Source organism: Populus alba, chromosome 14 (assembly GCF_005239225.2).
Source record: "Populus alba chromosome 14, ASM523922v2, whole genome shotgun sequence".
Taxonomy (NCBI): domain Eukaryota; kingdom Viridiplantae; phylum Streptophyta; class Magnoliopsida; order Malpighiales; family Salicaceae; genus Populus; species Populus alba.
The window spans coordinates 13958411-13983212 of NC_133297.1; the positions used below are offsets into that span (position 1 = coordinate 13958411).

The window sequence follows — 24802 nt, forward strand, 5'->3', positions numbered from 1 at the left end:
GTAAAACCAAAAAGAAAAAATTATGTCTTGTCTCTGATAAATTTTAAAATGTCAAAATGATCCCATTATAAAAACAATTCTATCTCCAGTCATTAGCCTACCCTTTTCTTTTCTTTTCTATCTCCAGGTGAAAAATGATTTCACCACAGCTTTTATTTTTTTTAATAATAATATAATATTAGGACAAGTCTAGCCCCTGTTCTGTCATCGACAAGGCAAAAGACATAATATACATTAAATAATGGAAGTGAACCCACTCTGAGCATCCTATTGAATTAATGACTTGTTTCATTGATGACAATGGGATGCCAGTGCAACGAGGGGAGGATGAACAACTAAACAGCCAAAAACAAAAAATTCAAACAGAATGCGTCACTGAATAGCAATACAATTTTCAGAAATCTAAAGGAAAAGGTAGAACAAGACATAAAGAGAAAAACAAGGGGATGCCTTTGTTTTTGTAGTAGTAGAAAGTTTAATTAACATATTTGGATCGCATCTTAGAAAATCTCCATTCTTTGTGGAACTGGGGTCTTGATGACCTGCAATATTTGCACCACTTCTGCCATGGAAGGCCTGCTAGAAGGTATTTGAGAGGTGCACACAAGGGCCAATTTGAGCACTGGCATTACCTCATCCTCAGGATAATCCCCCATGCTTGGATCTACACAATCCAAGGCATTACCTTGTTCAAGCAAAACCCTCACATGATCATTTTGGATCACCACGTTGTCTTCACCGTATTCCACCGGCCTTCTTCCAGTTACGAGCTCAAGAATCAAGACTCCAAAACCATATATATCACACTTCTCATTGATCCTCAAGCTCTGGCATGCTAGTTCTGGTGCCACATATCCCAACGCACTCTGAAATCTACTACTCATAACATGCCTATCCAGCTTTGTCAAGAGCCTTGCAAGTCCAAAATCCGAAATCTTTGGGTTGAAATTTTCGTCAAGAAGGATGTTGCTTGGTTTTATGTTATAATGAATGATGGGTGGACGGAAAGAGTGATGCAAGTGTGCTAGTCCCTTTGCTGTTCCAAGCACAATCTTGAATCTGTTGGCCCATGAAAGAGGTGGAGTAGACGTTAGCCTTTCATGGAGTTTGGATTGTAAGCTTCCATTAGGTGCATATTCTGATACCAATAGCTGCAACTGAGGAGTCCAGTAATACCCTTTTAATGACAAGAGATTTGGGTGCCTTGCCTTTCCCAACACTCGAACTTCTCGATCAAAATCTTCTGGATATTGGATAATGTCTGATGTAATGAGCTTTTTAATTACTACCATCCTTGCCTCTGAACCCAGTGAGACCTTGTAAACAGTTCCAAATACTCCTTGACCTATCTCAGCAGCCTTATTAAGGAGTGATTCTGGATTATTGATCCAATCAGGGGATGATTTCGAATCGAACAGGACCAGCTTGCCTGTGACTAGATTTCCAGACTTGGAAGAGCTCGAGCACATGCTTTCCAAGGCATGGTCCACAAATGCAAGCCTCTTCCGGACAGATACATTTAGCAGGCATATGAGTATCACTCCAAACACAATGAATATAGCTGCTGAAATTGCAATGATAGCCGAAACACTGAAGAACATATGGTGACGGAACCTTGCCGGGCGAGAGGATACACTTCTTGGTTTCTGACCATCCCCTTGATTTCCATAGGCATTTGGATCGAGGACAAGAGGCTTGGGAACATTCATCTTACATGGTCCCTTCAACAAGGGTGAGCAAATTCCCAAATTCCCCTGCAACGCACTTTGATCCAAACTTGGAAATATGCCACCAACAGGAAGCCTGCCTATGAGCTTGTTGTAGGATATATTTACAGCCAAGAGATTCTCCAGTTTTCCAAGCTCTTGTGGTACCTCTCCAGTCAGCTCATTGAACTCCAATTTCAGAATCTTGAGCTTGTCTAGCCTTGAAATGGACTTGGGAATGGAACCGCTCAAATTATTCTGGGACAAGCTCCTACATAGAAAATAAAAGGAATTCACATTTGGTATGTAAACAATCATTGAATAATCCATTAGTTGGAGCTTTGGGGGAATTGATACAAGACTTACAGCAAATACAGTGATGAACAATTTCCAATCTCTTCAGGGACTTGGCCCACCAATGAATTTCCATCCAATTGAAGGATGTTCAAACTTCCAGACTCGCATATGTCTGCAGGAATTGAGCCAGCTAAAGCATTGCTTCGAAGATCCAAAACTGTCAAAGTTTCTGAAAAGTAGCCAAGCTCAGGTGGCATTCCTGGATTCCAGATTGTTCCAGGACAAATTCAAGTATCTCAAATCAGATGAGAGACCCATTTCTGCAGGAATATGTCCTGTGAGATTGTTCCTTGAAAGGTCCAGAGTGTGAAGAGATGTAAAGAAAGTACTTGAACCTGATGGAATTGTACCTATCAATCCATTGTGTGCAAAATCCACTTCCTCTAGCCCTAGATCAAACAAGCCTTCTGGTATGCTACCATTAAAGCTGTTACCTCTCAACCGAATCACTGATAGCATCGAACAGGAAACGATTGAGGCGGGGATGTTGCCAAGGAGTTCGTTATTGGACAAACTCAAGTAGCGCAGTGATTTCAAGTCACCAATGGATGATGAGATGCTACCAGTTAGAGCATTGCTTGACAAGTCCAGGTATTCCAGGTTGCTCAGGTTACCAATCCACCGAGGGAACTCACCTGTCAACATATTCTTGGATACACTGAAATAGTTTATTGAACTCAGCCTCTGAAGAGACTCCGGCAGTGCTCCACTAAAAAGATTGCTGCTTAAATCCAATCTATTCAGGTGCGGGCACAGTCCAATATCTACAGGTAGTGGCCCGGAAAAGCGATTTCCCTGTAATTGGAGCTCTTTCAAGTTGTGAATGGCTGATACCCCTTGTGGCACGGACCCGGAAAATTCGTTGTGTGAAAGATCCAGTTTTCGAAGCCGCTCCAATGACCAAATCCCAGTAACAAAATCTGGGTCACCGGAGAAATAGTTGTTGGACAGATCGATAGTGTTCAAAGAAGAGCAGCTCAATAGTGAACTAGGAATTGGCCCTTGAAGCAAATTCCCTGCTAAAGAAAGATAACGAAGGGAAAATGAGTTTCGAAAAAGATCATCAGAGAGTGGTCCTGAGAATGAATTCTCAGAAAGATCAAGAAACTTAATGGAGCTCATATTGTCAAGAAAAGATGGAATGAGGCCTGAAAGACTGTTGTGACTGAGGTTAAGACTTTCAAGACTTGAAATGAGACCAAACTCAAGACTTAAGTCACCGCTAAAATTGTTATGGGACAATGATAATGTCTTCACATGCTGCAACTTCTGGAGCCCTTTACCCAATCTTCCTGATAATCCCAACCCATCAAGTGAGACCTGAGAAACCCTGCCGCTCACTGGATTGCACTCTATGAACTTCCATGAACACGGGGAGTCATCATCTTCGTTCCATGAGCTGAGATAGGAAGATGGATCACTAAGGTCTGACTTGAAAACAATCAGCCCCAAGACATCATCATTGATCTGTATCGGCACACTATCACTTCCGGTGCAACCTCTAAGCGAAGCAACTGAAGAAACCAGGAAATACAACAACAAATGGGAAAACCCCATCTCTAGCTAAATAGTAGCTATTAACAACCCTAAACTCTCTCTACCTGGTTCCTGGTTATGGAGATACCAAGAAATCAGACATAAGCTATTGAGATAGTACTCTACCTGAAAAGGAAATCTAGCATGAGTGACTGCTGGTGTTTGCACGTACTAGCTAGAAAGAAAAGGATGTTACACTAACTGTGTGTTCACGAGAAAGTAAGGGTGACAGAGAGCATTTTTTTATTTTTTTTCCCTTCCAAAATGGAGTCTATCTAGTGGTCCTTCACGCCTTGTACAAATCAAGAGGAGGAGGAGGAGGAGGCGGAGGAAGTAAGAGACTAAAACATTAAACAAACTGTGAAGTAAAAATACCTCTGAAGCTTAAAGAAAGGGGAATGTTGGAGGTTATTTCCTTTACATGGTAATAATTCTGCTCAAGGTTGGACCGCAGAGACCGAGCCATTGGGTCCAGCATTTTGCATGGGTCTCCTCATCTCGAGTCTTGACAGATTCCCAGCGCATACCGAGTCGTTTCTTTTGTCTTCAAGCTGCATGACTTGTCTCTGTTTGCGACCCAAACTTGTCGTTCCTTAAAGGCACCTTCTTGCTTCTTTCTTGTTTGTCTTCCTTCTTCACTTTCTGTTTGAAATTCCAATAATTTAACAGCTCATGACACTGCTGTTACGAGTTCAACTCAACTTTTAGTTTCCATATAATAATTGTAACTCAAGCTGCTTCTTCTACTTTGCTGACTCGGAAATGCGTACTTTGCTCAAACTTTTACCACCATTTACAGAGGATTGTGGGCTCTTTTGGCAATATTTTGGTGCTAAAAAGATTGTGTGTATGAAGATCAACATGTATATTCTTCAAAGATTGACACTAGCGACTCTTAATATTTCATATATTCTGTCCAATGCATGTCATTATTCCAATCATCACTAACTTTCATAACACTTACTAGATTACCATGATCAAATGATTTTTTTTTTTAGAAGAAGCTTCACCTTGAAGCTCAAACTTCAAACTCTCTAACTCAGTTTGTAATCCAAACCACAAAAAAATGGAAGAAGAAAAAACATCATAGTTAATTTTTGTCTGATTAACACACCATTCCAGGTATAATATTGTTCCAATCGGATTGACACACCATCATCATGTTGATGTTAAAAATTTGAAGCGGATTTTTTCTACTTAATTAACAATTTTTTGTGTAGTTATTTTTCCACCAAGGCCGAATAGAATTTTTTTTAAAAAAAAGAGTTAAATAAATATTTAAATTTTATTAACGTGTTTACAAAAAAAAAAAAACCATATAAAAATCAAACGTTGTGATATAACCTAGTTAATTTGAAGGTTTAAAAAACAATTGAAAAAAAAGCTGAATTAAAAAGAAATTTTTTTTAAGATGATATTAAAAAAAATATTAAGATAATAAATATTGAATCGATCCTGATTAATTTATGTTAACATATAAAATTATTCTCTAAGATCATGAGATTGTGATTAACCTATGACAAGTATATCAAAAAACATATTGAAGTTCAATTTTCAATCAATCCAATATTAAAATAATTAAAATTGAAAAAACCAATTAAAACAAAGACAAGAAAAACTTAAGTCAACCATGGTTAACATGTTTCTAACCTTAATTATAAGACTGATAATCCAATAAAAAGTAAATTAAAATAAATTATGAAGTTTCAATTCTCAATAATCCAACATTGAAGAATGAGTATATAATATATAAATTATATTATAATATATATATTGAGTCAACTTAGTTTAACCCACCCAACCCTTAACCTATATTAAAACTGTGATAACCTTATATAAAATAAACTCGAAAACAAACTATGAAATCTTAATTTTAATCAATTAAATGATAAAATATAAAAATTAAAAAAAAAAAACTCAATACAAAAAAGAACCCGGAAAAATCCGAGTCAATCGAGTTAACCAGATAAAACTTATGATCCGGGATCATGGAAATTAGATAATCTCATAAAAACAAGATGAAATAAATTATGAAACTCAATCTCAAATAAATCTAATTTAAAAATAAAAATTTTAAAAAATAAAAACAAATCAAAAATAAATTATAAAAAATAATTTCCCTCCTCAATTATTCCTTATCAAATCCCATTTCATAATAAGAGATATTCCTATTGACTAATGATATATTAGTGAGATCCAACAACTTTTTTTTTTTTTTTTAGTCCTTTAAAGGCTGGCCAAGGAGCTCGTGGATACTTCTTGCATATCTCTCAATCCACAAGTAGTTAGGCAGCAATACTCATTTTGCCGCCGCACAATCTTACCATGTGTGTTGGGGATTTTGTAAAATAATAGCTAAAGTGAACTTTTTAGACATATATTAAATAAATATTTTTTATTTTTTAAAAACTAATATAAAATTATTTTAAAAATGTTAATTTAAAATAAAATAAATAAAAATATTTTTTAAAATAAAAAAACAAACAGTAACTAGCTCGTATTCTCCGGGCTTCGCATCATAGACATTTTATTTATTTTTTTGAACTCCTAACGAGAGGTATAAAGAAGACCAAAATATAGCAAGAATATTCTGCCTTATCTCTAATAAATCTCATCATGTTTATCTCATGGATTCTTTCAGCTAGAATTCGCAAAGTGTAGACCTTCTCTTTGAAAAATGGTGCTTCATTCACGTGATATTGTAAGAGTAAGTTGACATATTTATTTTTATAGGTATTTTAAAAGTATAGTTGTAGTTATTTTTTAAAGTGTTTTTTTATATCAAATTTACATTAAAATAATTTTTTTATTTTTTAAAATTAATTTGAGATCAGTGTATTAAAACAATTTAAAACACATAAAAAATTAATTTTTAATTAAAAAAATTTTAATTTTTTATAAAATATGATTGCACTCGTTAAAAACATTGTCTTTACAATAGACAAACTTTTTTCTTCAAGTCTTTTTTGAAAAAGGAATTCATTCTATTAATATTCCCTTATTTGTTCATATTTTCACTAATATAATCATTTTGAGAGTAGATGTAAGTCCAAAGAAGATGTAGTTCTCAAAAGCATATATAAAACAAAGTGGAATTAATTTTAAGAAATTGAAAGAAACTTCAAAATCCCTAAAAAAAATCTCGTAAAAAATTAATTATTCTTTTGATAGATGAAAGATATAAACACAAAAAAGTACCATAAAGTTCCTTTTCTCTCTTTCCTCTCTTATTTTAATTATATATTTTTTATATTAGATTGTTTTGATATATTAAGAATTAATTTTTTAAAAAATAAATATTTTAAAATTATTTAGCTGAAAATTGAGTGCTCCGCTGGTCCAATCCAAAACAAGATGGGGAAATTCACAAGATCCAAACAATCTTCACGGGATTCCATGGCTATTTTTCCAGCTCCACAGGCTATTTCTTTGTCAAGATGGGCCCACGCTCCCATCCTATCATTCAAATTTACACTTCCCATTGCTTCCTTTCATTGTCCCCTTCTGATTGCGGGGTCGCCGTTTCCCATGTTAATTCTTAACGCAAAATAAAAATATCGAAGCTATAAAATATTACGAGGGTGTTTGTTTACGGGTAATTTTAGCTTCTAAAGTAAATTATATAAATTGTATAAATAACATGATTGATAATATTAAAACTTAATTTATTGGTTATGCGAAATTCATATAATTTATGCTAAAACCATTGATTAACCATTGATTTGTTGAAAGTAGATGAGAGTTGTTTTTTCCCTACTGTGTTAGTGTAAGTGAATTACTTCATTTTCATTGTATACTGTTATTTTAAAGAAATGAATAGTGCATCAATAATTAATTCGTACTATTCACATGAATAGTATCTCTACTGTTTATTGAACCGCTTTCGATTTAGTAAAAAAAAATTCATTTTTTTTAAAATTATGTTTTACTTGAAAAACTAGTATTTAATATTATTTAATAATATTATATAAATTAAAAAAAGATTACATGATGAACAATAGCATTTATGAAATTTGAACTTAATTTCAATTTTATTTATGATGATATTTTATTGATTTTATTGCATGCTTAAAAAATCATGAAAACTATATAATTTTTATCGGATGAATTTTGTACGTGATGAAATTATAGATAAGTTAATGAATAATTAAAAAATATTTAATATAAAATATTATTTATTTAATAATATAATAAGTAATAATTAAATTTATAATATTAAATTAAAAAACATCAAAATAGATATATATTTGGGTTTTACCTCGAAGAGAATGTCAGGTCCGTATTTACTTGTTGTATATTGCGAATTGGTATTGCAAATCATGTTTGGATCTCCACTTAAAACCCAGTAAATAGGTCTGTCGGGTTTGTCTCGAAATCACAAAACTCACTCAAAATAGAAGCTGGCCTTGCTGGGGTTTCAAGCGCAAGGGGAGACGGCGCAAAACTTGAAAGAAAAATGGAGTTGACGAAGACGTCTTTCATTTCATGTAATGATCAAAGTGTTACTGTACATGCTCTCTAAGCAAAGTTCTAACGAGGAGTGTCTTATTCTATCCTCATCTTTGATTTCAAATCAGACCTAATGAATACAACACAAAATGGTGGATACAAGACTGAGCAGCAAGCTAGTGAAGAAGATGCTTCGACACACAATCACAAGTAGGAATCGAGATACCCGTATTTATGTCTTTTGTTATACTGTAGCAAGCTCGCATAAGTCCGGTCCCAGATTCCGATAGACAAAGATTCATCATCTGGGCTGAGAGCCACTCCTGAAATCTCACCAAAGAAATCAATCTCTTGCCGCTTTCTGTAGTCATCTCGTGTGCTATAAACATGCACAAAATCTGCAGGTTCAGCGACGAACATGAATTGGCCATCTGATGAGAAACGAATTGAACGAACCGCACCCAAGTTTCCCTTGAGTATCACAGTAGGCGATGACAGCTTTCTTATATCCCACACCCGGCAAGTTTTATCCTGATTCCCTGTGGCAAAAACACGTCCATCTGGGTGCCATGCTGATGCAAAAGAATAATCGGAATGTCCTTCTACAGTGGATACAGTCTGCCAAAATATTGACACGGTTATGATTAAAGAATGCAAACAATATTTCAGTGTCTCAACTGAATAACCAAGAATTACAAAAAAAAAAAAAAAAAACAGAGTTTAAAGAAACATGCTTTAAGAACACGAACTTCACTTAAAAAATAATAACAAAAAAATGTAGTGCATCATCAGACAGAAGGCAGGGATGATTGCTTCTGGCATTCCAGAAATTATGAGCATGGAAGACGACAAGTAGAAAACAAGGTTACGCTTCCCTACATAATTTTCCAACTGGACTGATACAGAAGAAGAAAAAAGCATAGTTGATGGGGGCAGGTGGGGTATTGAATGTTTTCCAGTTAGTTTTTTATACACTTGCCTGTCTTGAAAGCAACATAATTCCTCTCTGGGAAAAATAGAGATACCAATTTCATTGACTTAAAAAAAAAACTTAAGATGGAGAACTTGTTGTACCTTCCCACTCTGTGAATCCACCAGCAATCCATCCAAGTTATCTCCGACAACTGTCATTAGCCTACAGTCTGGACTCATTGATGTGTGCTGCAATAAAAACAAGTTTAGTCATCAAATTGGAAGCTGGGAAAGTCATAGCAGCTATAGAGTTCCACAACAGATGATGACTAGAGATTGAAGAGTCAAGGACCTTGAAGATGCTTCAAAAACCTGCCTTGTGCAGGTGATTAACACCCACTCTGGAAAACTCCAAATTGGACAAAACAGGTTGAATTTGGATTTGTTGATCCCAATTCATGAGTTGGAAACCAAAATTAGTTAGGAGGAATGAATTGAAATTACAACTCAAATGGAACGGTAGAGCCAAGACCGAGACTTATTTTGGTAAGATTTGTCAATTCCTATTTTATGATGCTAGGCTTAACTCAATTATGCTTTTGTTCTTACAAATAGTTTTGAATAGAAAATCCACTTGCAATCAATTCTATCAATTCATTTATAAACTGCTCTGAATAGACTTCTAATACATTTTGATTGTTTAATTTCTTTTTTCCTTCTACAATTATTTTAGTGGCATCTTCCATCTATTTTATGCATATGAAAAGAAATTGATGGAGAAAATTCAATTCCCAGTTAGCAGTTCCCTTATATGTGTTGTTCCTTTCTAACAGTGGATATTCATGTAGCAGTCATACAGAAAGTTGGGACAGAAACAAAAAAAATCAACCACAAAATGCATATTAGTGTTTCTTGTAAGTGATGAAGATGGCTTACATTCACCGGCCAAGGGAAACGGAAGTGATTCAAAAGCTGGAACGTCTCCAAGTCATATTCTCTAAGACCACAATCATTGTTGGATGCCATGAATTTGATTCCACCCCTGCAAGAACAGTTCCCATATCAATCTGTAATAGCTAAAAACAATTTATGATACTGAGCAAATACAAAATAATCTTACTACCTCATGCCATCATATATCTCAATAGCATTCGTGATGGCATTATCATCATATGTCGTGCGGGTACAAAAGCTAACTCCCTGCTTATCCAAACGCTGCAGCAGATAAATTAACAGGTTAGAAAAAGATTTCCAGAAAAGATGCATGAGCAGCCTATTGGTCTTTCCATAATTTTGATTGTATCTTATTTTATTTTTCCTGTTTGCAGGAGCAGAAGATGTTTGAAACCCAGGAAAAGTAGAGCTAAAATCACATTCTGTTAGCTTTCCAAAACCTTGGCTCGTAAAATACAATGTTAACAATTTCAGCAGTTCATCAAATGAACGAACTGTGAAATGAAAATCTAAAAGATACGTGGCAGAAAGAAGTAAATATCCATGCCTGTTGCAAACATGCAGCATGTACCAGGCCCTGCTGATGAGATATTGAACATGTGATGAACAGGAGAGGTACACAATTATCCACATGAACATGGCCATGACCTACTACTGACATCTAACTTCATCAGTCTCAATTCATTCTTTTCTTTTCTTTCATGAAAAAGAAGACTTCATTGAAGAAGGAAAAAAACATTTTTTACATACCAGGTGAATGGTTAAAACTCAATTTCAATTAACTAATAAACATTTACCATGAAACTTGTCCATGATTTTATTTCTTGTTACATCTGACAGGACTTATATCCTGACCGATACAACATGTAAGTCGCTTGTGGCAGCTAACATCAGAGGCTCCAAATCCAAGGACTGTGGAATCCTGTGGAGGAGTGCAGAGCATGCTTCTTCTTCTTTTTATCCTAAACTGTGCGTATTTCCATTTCAGGATCCAATATCATTGTCCAATTTCATATTCGAAACAGGGGTTTCAAATGTTCCCCCTAAATGCTACACGGAAACATTGAGGACATGATCTTTTAATTCTTATGTCTAAACTCTGAAGTATGAAATTAAATGAAGGGCAAAGACAAAGTTGACACAAAGCAAATGTGTTAAAAACATTGATTGAACCCTCCAAAAACTCAGCATTCGCCAAAGGAAAAATAAAAAGAATGCTTGCAACAAGCTTTCTATTTCCTTTTCCCCAATAGCTTATCTTATAGTTCACATCCATCCTCACTTCATGTTTCACATCAGCACAGCTCAATCCTGCAGCGTTGCAAGATGCAAATGTAGAAACTGAGTCAAGTCACCACAACACAGAACCTGTAATTAATGTTTAACCATATAGATCTAACTTACTGATGTTTTGCCTAATTCTCTTCATATGGAAAAACAAAACAAACTCAAATAGATCTTCCCACCAATTGCATCCAAATTGATGTGCATATTCCAATAATCCCTTCCATATTTCTCTTTCTCAACTTAATAATTCTTATCCTCCTATTGCCTCTTTGTTCACTACACTACTTGATCTCAGGCTACAGTAATACCTTTGCAACCTCAAATTAACTCTTGTATGACAAGTTATGCAAATAATCAAATTGTTTGCGACCCATCAAAGCCTTTGTTCAACTGGCTCCCTGAAAATTCTACCAGCCAGATTCTTCACTTTGATGCCATATTATGTTATTAGCCTCTAAACTTGATCTTTCCAATTCCTATTCAGCTCAGAAGCTCTAAACCTTTTATCAACGATAACAATAACCTCTGATAACTGCCTCCCCATATAAAATCAACGCTGACCACATGTATGTTCTCAGTCATGCAGCATTAGAAATGGAAACTGTTCGGCAGTACAAGATGGAGGACAACAGAAAGTCACTCATGATGCAATCATCATTAGGACAACGCATCAGAACAGTCTTTATACAAAGTAGAACTGCAATTAATCATTTTCATCAGCTTCCTAATGCTGCTAAATAGCAGGCAAAGGAGCAGAACAACGCCTTGTTCACTCAAGTAACATTTCAAAATACTTCACAAACACTCAAGTGTATTAAAATGGTAATATCATAAGCACATTAGCTCAACTCAGAGTGAAAAGGTAAAAAGAAAAAGAAAATGTTTTATATATAAAGCATAAAAGACCTATCATCAAGCTCATTCTGAATGGTTAAAATTAGAAATTCCACTGCAGAATTGAAAATAGGATAATGGCATTTCCTACTGTTAAATTCTAGTAAGAGCACAGCCACCCTCAAAATGCCTGCAAAGAATCTTCTAAATGATAGTACAATTTATTTATTTGAAGCACTGTGTCTTGTATGGTAATCCAACACATGAGGTCAAGAACAGGGCTCAAAATAAAATAAGACCGCAAAAAACCTTACCACTTTATATAAGCTAACAAATGAAGAAAGAGTTGCTGAGATATCAACTCACTTTGCAAGTAAGCTCTCCTTGGAAGCCTCCAGCAACAAGAAAATTATCTTTGACTGCTATAGTGCTAATTTGAGTTTGGGTGAAACCTTCTAACAAACTTCCAGCATGTTTCTGTATTGCAAACAATTATGAGTTGACAAACAGATTTGTTAGTAACTGTGAAAGTCAACATGGAAACAACCATAATACCTCAGACGGTGCTACATGTCCTGCAAAATTGATGACCTCGGACAAATTGCCAGATATGGATGACCAGTGCATGACTGAATAATTCGACACCAGGTATACATCATGTTTCGAAGTGGCCCAAACCAAGTTCCTGAGCTGCACAACCATAGCACAACAAAAGGCTCTGAAGTGTCCAGTGGGCAATATAACTAGCAAAGGTAGATGAAGTCAGCTAACATGAAATATGGCTTTAAAGGAAACTTGCTACTATGTGCAGTCCAAAGAGAAAAAAACAACACATAGTCGCCACTTATAAGTACAGAAACAAATTGTTCTAAGAATAACACACTAACATTTAAGGATAGAAGTCCTAAAACTAAATAGATAGCTAGCAACATTTAATCAGAGCAAGTTTCTTTTCTCTTTCCCTATTTCAGAAGGATGTCAAGACAGCTCAAACACAAACACAAACGACGAGGCTTTTACATAGACAAGTACATAGAAGAATCTGCTATTCACATACAGAAGTTGCAAAATCCACAAACCTGAAAATGAAGTATAGTGGGCTTAACCGATCTAGTATTATGGAAGAATTCATAGTAGTAGCCTCCCTTCTCCATTTGTTTGCACTCCTAAAACAACCAAGTACAATAATCACAAAGAATTATGAAACCCAGAAAGCAAGTTAATAACAAACAATATCAAGAGTATTAAAGTACCTTATCGACAGCTTCGCCGGATAACGGAATGTTCTCATAATTCTTGTACTGCTCAAGCCTGGTCAATCTGTACTTTTCCCTGGTTATATTCAATCTTTCCCAGGGAATACCCTGTATGTCTTGCCCATTCCTGGCCTGCCCAGAAGATGTATCCGTAGCCTTGGTAAGCTGCTCATTTTTTACCAAGAATTCCAGATTAATTAATTTTGTAAATTCTACCTGAAATAAAATACTCATCCATAAAAAAATATATACCAAAACTACCAAAAAATAAGTTGAGAAGAATACCAAGTCGTATTCATTGGCTTCAACATCCTCCACACCGTCGGCGGCTCCTCCATCCATTTCATCGACGAAATCGACCATTTCTGCCTCTTCCGCCATGTAATTCATATCCCCCAACCGCTGGAAGTAGGACATGTGCTATTTATGCATATATATATATATATATAACGTCTGCTACAAATAAAAAATAAAATCAACTCCAACGTCAATAAAAATCATATGCCTTTGTAATTATATAATATGATATATTTTATCCATATTCATGAAACGTTGAGAAAGAACAATACCAAACTCACACAAACAATTGCAGGTTGCAACAGAACATCCAATCCAAGTTAATTATTAAGAAACAACTAATAAATTCGACAATTTCAAGGGTGTGTTTAGCATCCATGCCATGCCATGATAGATTAGCCGAAGAGTATTAGCCTCAGAAATATGGATTAAAACCCCACCATAAAAAATCACAGAAAAGAAAAAAGAGGCAAACAACTGTTGCTAGATTACACGAGAAGAATTAAAAAGGAGGGATTCTCTTACGCACACAGAAAGTAACAATTCAGAGACAACAAATTGCTGAGAGGAGCCGAAATTCTCTGCAAGGAAAATTGATAAATTATTATATATGGTGGGGACACATTTTTCTACTTTAATTTAACAATGTGCTGGTGGTTCATGGAATGATGGGATCTGAGAGAAGTAAGAAGATTGGGTTATCGAAATTAATTATATTATTTGTCGGCAAAACCATCTTCTCTTATAATCCATTGCTTGTGGGCACGCACCGCCCCTTTTGCATGTTTATCTGCTCTTTAATTGTTTTCTTTTTTTTATTATATTTTTATTTTTATAAATAATGAAATATTATTTTAATATATTTATAAATAAAAAATATTTTAAAATATAATAACTATCATTCTACAAAATAGTCACGGAGAACAGCCCGGCAAGACAATATGCATGCATTTGAAAAATAATATTACCAAGTTCTTATTTGGCAAGCAATCTTATCTTCTTCAAGCTCCCCAGCAACGACAACCAAATGTTGGAGAAGAAGAAGGCTACAAGAGTGTTTATATAAAAAATAGAACCCTAAACATTATAATTTATCCAACATCTTAATATTAATAGCAACACAGCCTTATTATTATTATTATTATTATTATTAAAACATTATGAATTTCCATCCGTGTATAAAAAAATCCCTTTTTTTTCCTTGCTATGGTTTGGACTTAATTTAATTCGTCGTCGTCTTTTGTGCGTTTTTCCCGACCTAAAAACCCATAGCTTCTGGCATATATTTGACTTGGAAATTGGATTTTTGGACTGTGGTGTTAAAGAAAGCGCTTGTGAAGAAGAAGAAGGTTGAGGTGAACAAAAATTTGATATCTGCACTTATAAAAAAATTTATAATCAAATGTCAAATAAACACGTCTACCTGAATTTCTTTTTAATTGAGTTCTTTTATTTTTATTTTTATTTTATTTAGTTCCTAAAAATTTTGAATTTTTCTTTTTTTATTTAAAATAAAAAAAAAATTATGCTTTTCAAATTGTTTTAATGTGTTAATATTAAAAATAATTTTTAAAAGATAAAAATACTTTATTTTAATGTATTTTTAAACGAAAAACACTTTGAACTGTTACTATTACCGCAATCACAAACAGTAATGTGTCCATTATTGTATGAACTCACCTCCAATCTTTATATATATATAAAAAATATGGTTTTTTTCTTTTTTGCATTTCCTTTTTTTTCTTTTTTGTTTTTTTTTCTCAATTTTTTTCTTTAATATTTACTTAATTTTGAATTTGTCTTGATAAATTATTTATGTTGTTTTTTATGAATTCTTTTAAAGTCAAACAACTCTTTTTACCGGGCATTCAAGTTATCTTGGGACTTTTTAAGTTGATTGGGTTATATCAAAATAACTTTTATATAATTTAATTTTAAACTTGGATTAAATAATAAATCAAATTAGTTGTTTTTAATATTGATCCACTAGAACATGTTAATTACAATATCAAATGATTCACTTTAATTTAATATATTTTCAGATTGAATTATTTTTATTCAATAAATCAGGTCAGTCGATTTTTAAAATTAATTCACTATATCATATTAATAATAATATCAAATAATTCACTTCAACTTAATACTTTTTTATGTTGATTTTTTTAAATTCAAGTCGCGCCAAAAGCATAATATTGCGCTTGAAGTAGTTAGAACTTTTATATATATATATATATATATATATATATATATATATATATATATATAATAAAGGATTATAAATATGTGTGTGTGTGTATAATAAATGTACGTGTATCGTTTTTTAAAATGTGCTATTTATTATAAATAATAAGAATTTGATTATTACAGGATGAATTGAAAATAAAAGAGGAATCAACATCTAAATGCGTGAATCAAAAGCAAAATGTTTTACACATATTCTAGGCCATGGCTTTATTTTTTATCGATGATTTATTTTTTATTGTAGATTAATGGCTGATAGTTCCTAGTATCTCACATTTTACCCTTTTTTTTCCTACTGTGTTTTCATTTTATTTATTCTTATCTAATATATACACTTCGTATATTTCTCCCTTTTTTGCTATTATTTTGCCTAAAAACATTTAACCATAAAAGCATGTGAAATACTACTAGTTTTAAAACCTCAGGGTAGAATCCCAAATTAAATTTTAACACGGTAAAAAAATATGTCAATGTTACAAATAAATTTTATTGTATCATGAATTTTTTAAAATAAAAAAAATACAAAAATATTATTTACACTTAATGAAAATAAATTATCATATTTTATTAAGATTTAATATGATTAATCCCGATAAATTATCTAGATTTGACTGCGTTAAATTCAAAATAATTTGAAAAATAAATCTAGATTATGCTTCAAATAAAAATCATACTGATTTAAACAGTGTTGACATGATTCTAGGAATGTGGTTGCGATTAGTTTTAAAAGTGTTTTTTATGCTAAAATGCATCAAAATAATATTTTTTTATTTTAAAAATTTATTTTTAAAAATCAGCACATCAAAACAATAAAAAACATATAAAAAAATTAATTTTTAACAAAACAAAAAAATTAATTTTTTAAAAACACTTTTAACTCTCAAAGGACGGCATAACACACGTTTACCTAATAAATATATACTTCTCGAGAGATGCTTGAGAATGTAACCTAAAAAATGTGGAAAACAAAACAATATATAGAAGAACCCTTTTTTTTTTTTTTGTTTTTTAATTTTAATTTCATCGCTCGATAAAATTGAAGATCCTGAATACGAGTTTGGTTCATTTTAAAGCAAAAAAAAAAGTGGGGGACACGTGGACAAGCTGAATTTTCCCTTCATGGTGGGCAAGGAGCTTCAATCACAACGGGGACGATGAGGCAATGGAATCATTGCATATGGTCGTGTAGGCCACCTTGCTTCCAATTTAAAATTGTATATCTAATTTATGTCACCCATGGCTCCATGCATCATATAATAAAAAAAAATAAAAGAATAAAAATACACGAACCCCATCATCATCATACATTCGGAGGCATGCTTTGCCTTCTAGAGAGAGGGCTTCATCTCGAGAATTTCCAAAGTCATTATCATCATTATCTTCGTCGCTTTAACACCACAAGATACATGAGAATATAATAATAGTTATTTTTTAAAATATTTTTATTTAAAATAAATTAAAATAATTTTTTTTATTTTTTATAATTTATTTTTAATATTAATATATTAAAATGATTTAAAAATATTAATTTAAAGTAAAGAAAACAAATTAAAAAAAATAAAATTTTTTTTAAGTACTTTAAAAATAAAAATAAAAATGCTACTATAATAAAACCCTAGCCATGCACTGTCCCACTTAGCCACGTGTACACTTATATTATGATGCTCGCATTCCTAATATCATTATTACATCAACATGTACATTGTGTAATGTCAAAAAGCATTTCTCTTTAAAAAAAAAAAAAGAAGCATTTCTCTTGGCCTACCATACACTTCTCACCTCACCTGTGTTTATCGTCCGGGTGAAGTGGAGTTTTCAAAAATGTTTTTCTAAATTAAAAATAAATTAACATAATATTTTTTATAATTTATTTTTGATATTAATATATTAAAATTATTTAAAAGTATATAAAAACATCAATCTATTTTATTCAAGCAAAAAATAATTTAAAAAATATATTATAATGCAAAAGCAAAATACTCACATAAAGAAATGTGCGTTGCTTGTTATATAGGAAAATTCTCTTCTTTTTTTTTAACCTACCCCACTCTTTATCATCTCTAGTAACTTGATCTTAACTGGAATGATCAAGTATGTGATTTGTGTGCTGCTAATATATTGGTTATTGAAGATTTATATGGTTATTAATTTTAGAATTCATGTAATTAATTGAGATGCATATAAGCTAATTCAAGCATCTATATTAATAAAAAAAAAATATGTGATTTTTGTGAGAAAAATAATCAATAATCTTGTCAAGCTCATATCAACATCAAACAAGGAAAACAAAACTTAAATTTAATCTAAAAAAATAAAAATAAAAAACGACCAATTTTGTGATTTGTGTGAGAGGAATAAAAAATAATTTAATTTTTATTGGACTTAATTTATTATTATTTTATGAGCAAATGTTTGATAGAACTACATATCTATTATTGAGCCCATTTAAAATGAGCAGGTCTTATTTGGAAACGCGATGTAAATCATGTTTATAAAAAATTTAATTTTTTTACTAAAAATTATTTTTTTATATGTGTTTTGAATTGTTTTGATGTGCCGATCTTAAAAATATTTTTTTAAAAAATTAAAAATATATATTATTTTAATATATTTCAGCATATAAAAATATTTTAAAAAAACAACTACTTCCACACTTTAAGCTAATATTTAGAAAATCAGAGTATACATGCGTTGGCTATTGCACACAAAAGTTCGGTCTCGAAATAAAGTGTTGTCCTTAAAAACACGAGATTAATTAAATTTTGGTCAGTTATTTATGTTAAAATTAATAAAAAAACAAAAAAAACAAAACTAGAAGAATTGTACATATTTATTGTTCCATCCTAGGATGAAACAATAATAAACAAAGCACAGAGCATTTCCATTTGCCAGCTATCCAACCCTAGACTAGGTATATTTAAATTTGTTTAGTATTATTGTATTATATTTTGTTTTAATTATTGTGATGTGTTATTTTAAGAGACAGACAAGAAGCATTACTTGACAGCTATGCATTTAATAAAAAAAAATTGTTTTTTTTTCCAAGAAGATAACAGATCTCATGATAAATTATTTTATTTTTAATTACAAGCAAGGGTGCCCGGCTTTGAAATTAGATCACCCATGCTGCCCGCTGCCCAGCAGCCTAGTTAATGCTGGAATGAGCTGCTTACGGGCTGGTTTTATGGACTGTCCTACGGTAGTCTGCCCTTGAATCCTCTGATAAGTCTTTTTTTGGTTTGGGCTTTTGCCCCTTTCCTCATCACCAAAAACAGAAACAATATTTATAATTAGGGATTTCGATTAGTATTGATGGGTTGCATTTTTTTTTAAAATATTTATATGTTATTTTTTATTTCATAAATAATTTAGGTATTTATAAATTATAGTAATAATAAAAAAAGATAATGATTGTAAATAAAAATTTGTTTTGTAAAAAAGCAATTCCAACAACTTAGAAAAAAAAAAACCCTGGAATGATGAAATTAGACAATAATAAGCAAGTCGACGTAGCTTAACCCATCAAACCCGTAGTCTAAATTATGAGATCGAGATGATCCAATAGAAAAGAAATCGAAGAGAATTAGAAAGCCATTTTTTTTCTATAAAAACTAATATCGACCAATAAAATAAAATAAAAGGTGAAAAAAAAAAAAAGATCAAAGCGGACAAGGGCCAAGAAAAAAAAATCAAAAGATTAAAGAATAAAATTGAAAAAAAAATCTACAAAAAGGTCAAACAAAAAAAAACTAAAAATTAAAAGAACAAGTCTCAAATCCAAAACAAATACACACACACACATATATATATTGTGGGGTTGTTTTGAAAACTTCGGCCAAGCAAAAAAATCAAAAAGATAAAAAGAAGAAAAAGAAAAAGGTTATCAATACCAAACCAGATATTTGTTGACAACATTCGTTCGCCAAAGATAAAGGAGGTTAAGACCAATCAAACACCATCCTAGAAATCATCATTTGGCCCATAGGCAACATTGAACACCTAACTCGAAGATAGCAACCAAAAAATAATTGATTGTAATGATGATTCTTCTTCTCGTCATCAAAGAATAATTGATAAAATGTTGTATTGAGATCTTGATGTAAAAGTTGAAGTTCCTAAAAGTGGTTATTCTAGTAATATATAAGGTAGTGTTTTGATCTCTATACAAAACAGAGATTTCAGCAACAAGAAAGTAATTTCAAAGCCAAATATTTTTATGATTCTAGATCCTTTATTGATTGGAATCAGCCACGAATATTCAATGAGGATGATGAAAATGATTCTAAAAGAGAAGATTTTGATTAAAAAATCTCAATATATAACAAAAATAAGTATGCCAAAGAAGTTCATATTATGTCAATTGAAGAGCACATTGTGGAGGTTGTTTTAGAATTGTTTGTTAATGAAGAAAATAAAAGAGGATGCGCTTCTTATATGATTAAAAAGAATCATAAAATTAATGGATTTGAAGTTAAGTTCTTGGACAAAAAAGTTTGAACTTGTGAATGTTTTCAACAGCATTCCAAAAACAATTTAAAGGAGCTGATAAAAAATAGAGTTAAGTTGTTGTTTCATAATACTTCAAGGAACATCCATGACATGAAAAGTAATGTAATTGATGTTAACAGATTTTAGTTTGAGGCTTGCATAAAGGATCATATAAGTGCTTTGATTGGACATCTTCAAGATTGGAAAAAGAATTATCTGAACTCAAGGATGGTTTTTCTCAACTGGAGGAACTTAACATGAGAATGTCCTCAAATGATCATATTAATGCTACTTGAATTTAGGTTGACAATATAAATGTCCTCAAATGATTATACAAGTCCTTGATTGTGTTTCCTGTCGACTTATTGGCCAACTTTGAGCTTAAAATATGATATTTTCATATAATCCAACCATTCATGCATTAGAGTTTTATACATAAAGTTATGATTGTTTTAATTTTTATGTTGTTTGTGTTACTAGGAAGTCAATACATGTGATGCTTAATATTATCATGTTTTTTATCCGAGTCATTTATTTGAGTATTAAATATATCATTTTAATGTTTCTCTAGATTTGAGGGGAAATCTTTTGGCTTAAATTTGAGTTAAAGTTGTTAATTTGGTCTTTTAGCAATCTATGTATCTCCTTTGTGAATAGTAGATTTAGTAACTTCGTATTTTTAAAGTGATGATTTAATCTTTATTTTTAGGATGATGAGATATTTGTATGTTTTTTTGATTTTGTACCTTAAAATGATAAGCAAAAACATTCTTTGGTGTGAGAGGCCTATTCCTTTGTGATAGTCAAACCATCCTGTATCAAATTAGTATCAGAGTCTGGTTAGACAATTTTAAAAAATCACATCATGAACTTAAAAACCATATAGATAAGCTTATTTTTCATGCAATTAAAACATGCAAAATCAGGATCAAAGTTAGCTCATGACCTGACAGTAAACATCATTAAGTATTTCACTCATTTGGGTTCCCAACTCAAATTCACATAACTCAACATCAGTATGACAACCATTTGAGGGCATTCTCGCGTCACTTCACCTCTGTTTTCTCCATTTAAGCACAACAAAAAATTTGGCATTCGATTATCTTGCGCAAGGTGCCAGCAAAGTGCGGCCAAACAAAGGACTCAAATGCAGGTAATTGTAACCCAAAGTTCTGAGAGAGAAGGCCGGTCCCAATTAATGCCATCTACAAGCTATTCTAAATGCAATTCTCATAAATTTCCTGCGACTGAGATTCTAAAAGGCTCTTTCTCGTTGGATCAAGGTTATTAATTCTGTTCCTGATGGCTGGAATGGAATGGCTGGAACGAAACCGGAATGTTCTGACCAGAACTTGGGCGGGATTTATAGAATGGGTTCTGAGCAAGATGAAATATGTTTTAATTTGTTCTGTTTTTTAAACCGGAACTTGATATACCGGCTATTCTTGACAGAACAAAATGAAATTGACACCCTTACGCTGGATAGAACTACAAGAGTTTTCTTTAAATATCTCAATACAACAACGATAAGGCTATTCTGATAGACTGATGGTGCCTAATTAGGGCAGCATGTTGTTCACAACAAGATTTGTTATGCATGCCAGCAGTTCCAGAGTGATTTCAAACACATGGTAATAAGCCAAGTAAAACATTTGGTCAATCAGAAAACATAACATCCTGAATTTGGTGTGAGACATACCAGAGTCAGCTATCTTTATGCATCTCAATACTGATCCACTGTTGTTTCAATCAAGAAATTCATCCATTATTTGGATGACTTCAATTGCCTGTAAAACATGAAGCCTTAATGAAGGTACAAAGTAGAGTTTAATGGCAATTTCTGCACAGAAACATAGATCTCTTCATAACCTATAAGGTCACTTGGAGCTGAGAAAATCTGTTCTGAATATTATGCAGCTGTATGCTGGATACATGATGATGCCCAAATCAACGAGTAGAAATGCTGAAACATCCTGCTTTCCATTCAGGAAGAAAAGTCTCTGCATAGGAAACAAAATTCAACGACCACGTTAGTTGTAAAGCAGAGCAACATCCTTGTCTTATTTCCACCATGACTAACTCAAGCAATGAAAGTCAAGAACACCTTAGTACATCAGACATGGGATTCAGCTTTGGAAGATATCTTAGAACCAATTCCTATTCTATCCAAAATAGCAGCCGGTAGAAATGTGCTGGTAAATCAAAACTAATGTGAAAGAAGTTAAGATACTTGTTGACAAACCATGAGGAGAAATATATTATCTAACAGAAAAATATTTATACCATACCCCATCTTCATAGGAAGAAAAAATAGATGCAATTAGATCCTGCTTTCTTGTAACCCGAGCACCATTCTTAAGCCTCAATAAAGCACAGAAAATTATAAAGGAGTCCCACCAGAGAAACATGAGGAGCATAGTGCATTAGAACTAGAATTTAGTATGAAAAAAAGATTGTGTTGCCTCCATTTACTGATTTTCAGCCACAGTTAGGCATGGAGTTTTTTTTTTTTGGAAATAATTATCATGCACATTCCATTTAGATATCCAAATTACAGAATAGGGAAGATAGAATAACAGAAGTAAAAGTTGAACCTGTAACCCTCCATGAAATTTGTTTCTTACTATCTCCGTAGGATATTAAAGCCTCTTCAAAACACACTTGCAGAACCATCTGAAATCCTAGATCAATATGTTTGTTTAAAGTTAGTTTGTCTAAGCATGCATGGTATCCCTAAGATTTTAATCTCAGTTCCTAAACGCTTTCCTCCATTTGAAGCCTTTCAAATTTGAGTACATTGCCTCAAGCATGAAAGCGTAAATGGCATATGAAAGTACAGCTTTTGAAAATGCTTGCCATCTGCGGCAATCTTTATAGTGCTTAAGGCATTTCTTCATTGCTTTGCCTTCAGACACAGTTCAAGAACAACCTTCTCAAACAGATGTTCAAAGTGTCAAATAAGTCAATCATCCAATATGTGTTGCGGACTTGATGAGAAAGAAATTATTATTTTGTTTGTTTAATTGAATGTCACAGGACACATGATTAGTTGAAGGTCATCATTTCATTCCATTACATTTTAGTGCTAACATATCACAGCTGTAAAACTATTACCGATGAATCAATACTGAAATTATTGACTCTAGCTTAAAATTTAGCACATCTTGCAAACATGAAAAATCAGCTATACTGTCCAGGAATATTCACTCAAATATGTTTAGATTAATTCATTTTGATTTTACTCTCTGGAAAAGATCAATCCATGAAAGACAGTACTAGATGGGAAGTAGATTGCTAAACCTATAAACCATGAAAAGTAATGGGAACAGAGAATTTCAAATGTTCAATAATTAGCATGAATAAACCTCATAAATCAAGGATTATGTTAACTTTTTAGCAAAGATCCAATCATGTGTGAACTAGCAAAAACCAATTAAGGACCAAGGAAGCACCATATTTTGTTGAGCATGTCTGTTTTTAGCATTCTTGTATCCATGCATAAAAGGATAAATTCTTGATCACCAAAAATATAAAAGATGTTTGACCCGTATCTGTCCACACAGCAAATCTCTTACTGTGTAGTCATCCAAAGCCAATTTGTGCTTTAGGAGCATAAACTATGGAAACAACCAAATTTAGGAGGACCCATCCGTAATGCTCCATACATTACACGGGCAAGACAATGCGTTATGACTTTGTTTTACTAAGCTAGTAAATTATAAAAGCACATAAAGAGAGAAGAGAGAGTTGAAAGACCTAGTAATAGAAGACCTTAATTTTTTTAAAAAAAGATTTATACCTAAATGAGAGTTGATGATGTGGCGTTGAGCAGAAAGTTCAGAGGAGCAAACAGGACCAGATACCCAATCAGAAGACAGCGGTGTAGTTTGGATTTCTTTCCGTCTCCATTGGAGACATCATTCTTCCATTTTCATTTTCAACGAGGTCTGAGATTCAGAATGACAAAATAATTAGACAACCGGAGAAGAAATTAAGAGAGATGAATGGAGGTGCGGTGCGGTGCATACAGTCAGTACCTGAGGCTGAAGCTGAGTCGGGGATGATATTGCTAAGGGTGGAAATGGAATTGAAAAGGAGAATGGCGATTGGGGAGGAATCTTCTGCGCTTCCCCACCAATCGGCTCAAGCTCTTCCCTTCCCGCAACATTCTTCCCGCTTCCGCTTCTGCTTCTGCCTTGGCTGCTGCTTACCCTAATCAAAATAAAATCTTCTAGGGTAAGCAGCCATGACCAGGGAGAACACGTTTTTTTTCCATTTGTTTATCCCGCCATACTGCATTGCAGCATTGGTTTTAATTTAGGCCCATTTGTTTGTCTCTAAGTGCATTTTTGAAAAATAGATTATTTTTTTTATATTTAATAATATCATTAAAAAAATTAAAAATATATGTTTTTTAATGTTTAACGTGAAAAATATTTTATCAATGTTTAACTTTTTTTTTTAAGTTTACCAAAAAAAATACGG

At 32.7% G+C, this 24802-nt stretch overlaps 1 protein-coding gene, 1 long non-coding RNA gene and 1 pseudogene across 4 annotated transcripts; all 3 read right to left on the reverse strand.

The window, feature by feature from the left end:
- Positions 1-336: 336 nt before the first annotated feature.
- On the reverse strand, positions 337-4109 carry LOC118040842 (probably inactive leucine-rich repeat receptor-like protein kinase At3g28040; annotated as a pseudogene).
- A 3935-nt stretch (positions 4110-8044) lies between these two features.
- Positions 8045-14354, reverse strand: LOC118040776 (uncharacterized WD repeat-containing protein C2A9.03). 3 transcript variants are annotated; one of them, XM_035047806.2, is made up of 10 exons: positions 14118-14354; positions 13577-13744; positions 13289-13507; positions 13115-13201; positions 12591-12725; positions 12402-12512; positions 10084-10175; positions 9897-10002; positions 9123-9209; positions 8045-8666 (listed from the first exon to the last, which is right to left on the reverse strand). In XM_035047806.2, the coding sequence occupies exons 2-10, from the start codon at positions 13706-13708 to the stop codon at positions 8253-8255; spliced, it is 1383 nt and encodes a 460-aa protein (XP_034903697.1). In that variant the 5' UTR covers positions 13709-13744; positions 14118-14354; the 3' UTR covers positions 8045-8252. The 3 variants fall into 3 exon arrangements, with proteins under 3 accessions (XP_034903697.1, XP_034903728.1, XP_034903753.1); XM_035047837.2 differs by having other exon boundaries at positions 14114-14354; XM_035047862.2 differs by having other exon boundaries at positions 13289-13456; positions 14118-14349.
- A 7578-nt stretch (positions 14355-21932) lies between these two features.
- Positions 21933-24602, reverse strand: LOC118040767 (uncharacterized). The gene is made up of 3 exons (XR_004686190.2): positions 24355-24602; positions 24117-24264; positions 21933-22317 (listed from the first exon to the last, which is right to left on the reverse strand). It is a non-coding gene; the product is annotated as an uncharacterized lncRNA (long non-coding RNA).
- Between the last annotated feature and the right edge of the window lie 200 nt (positions 24603-24802).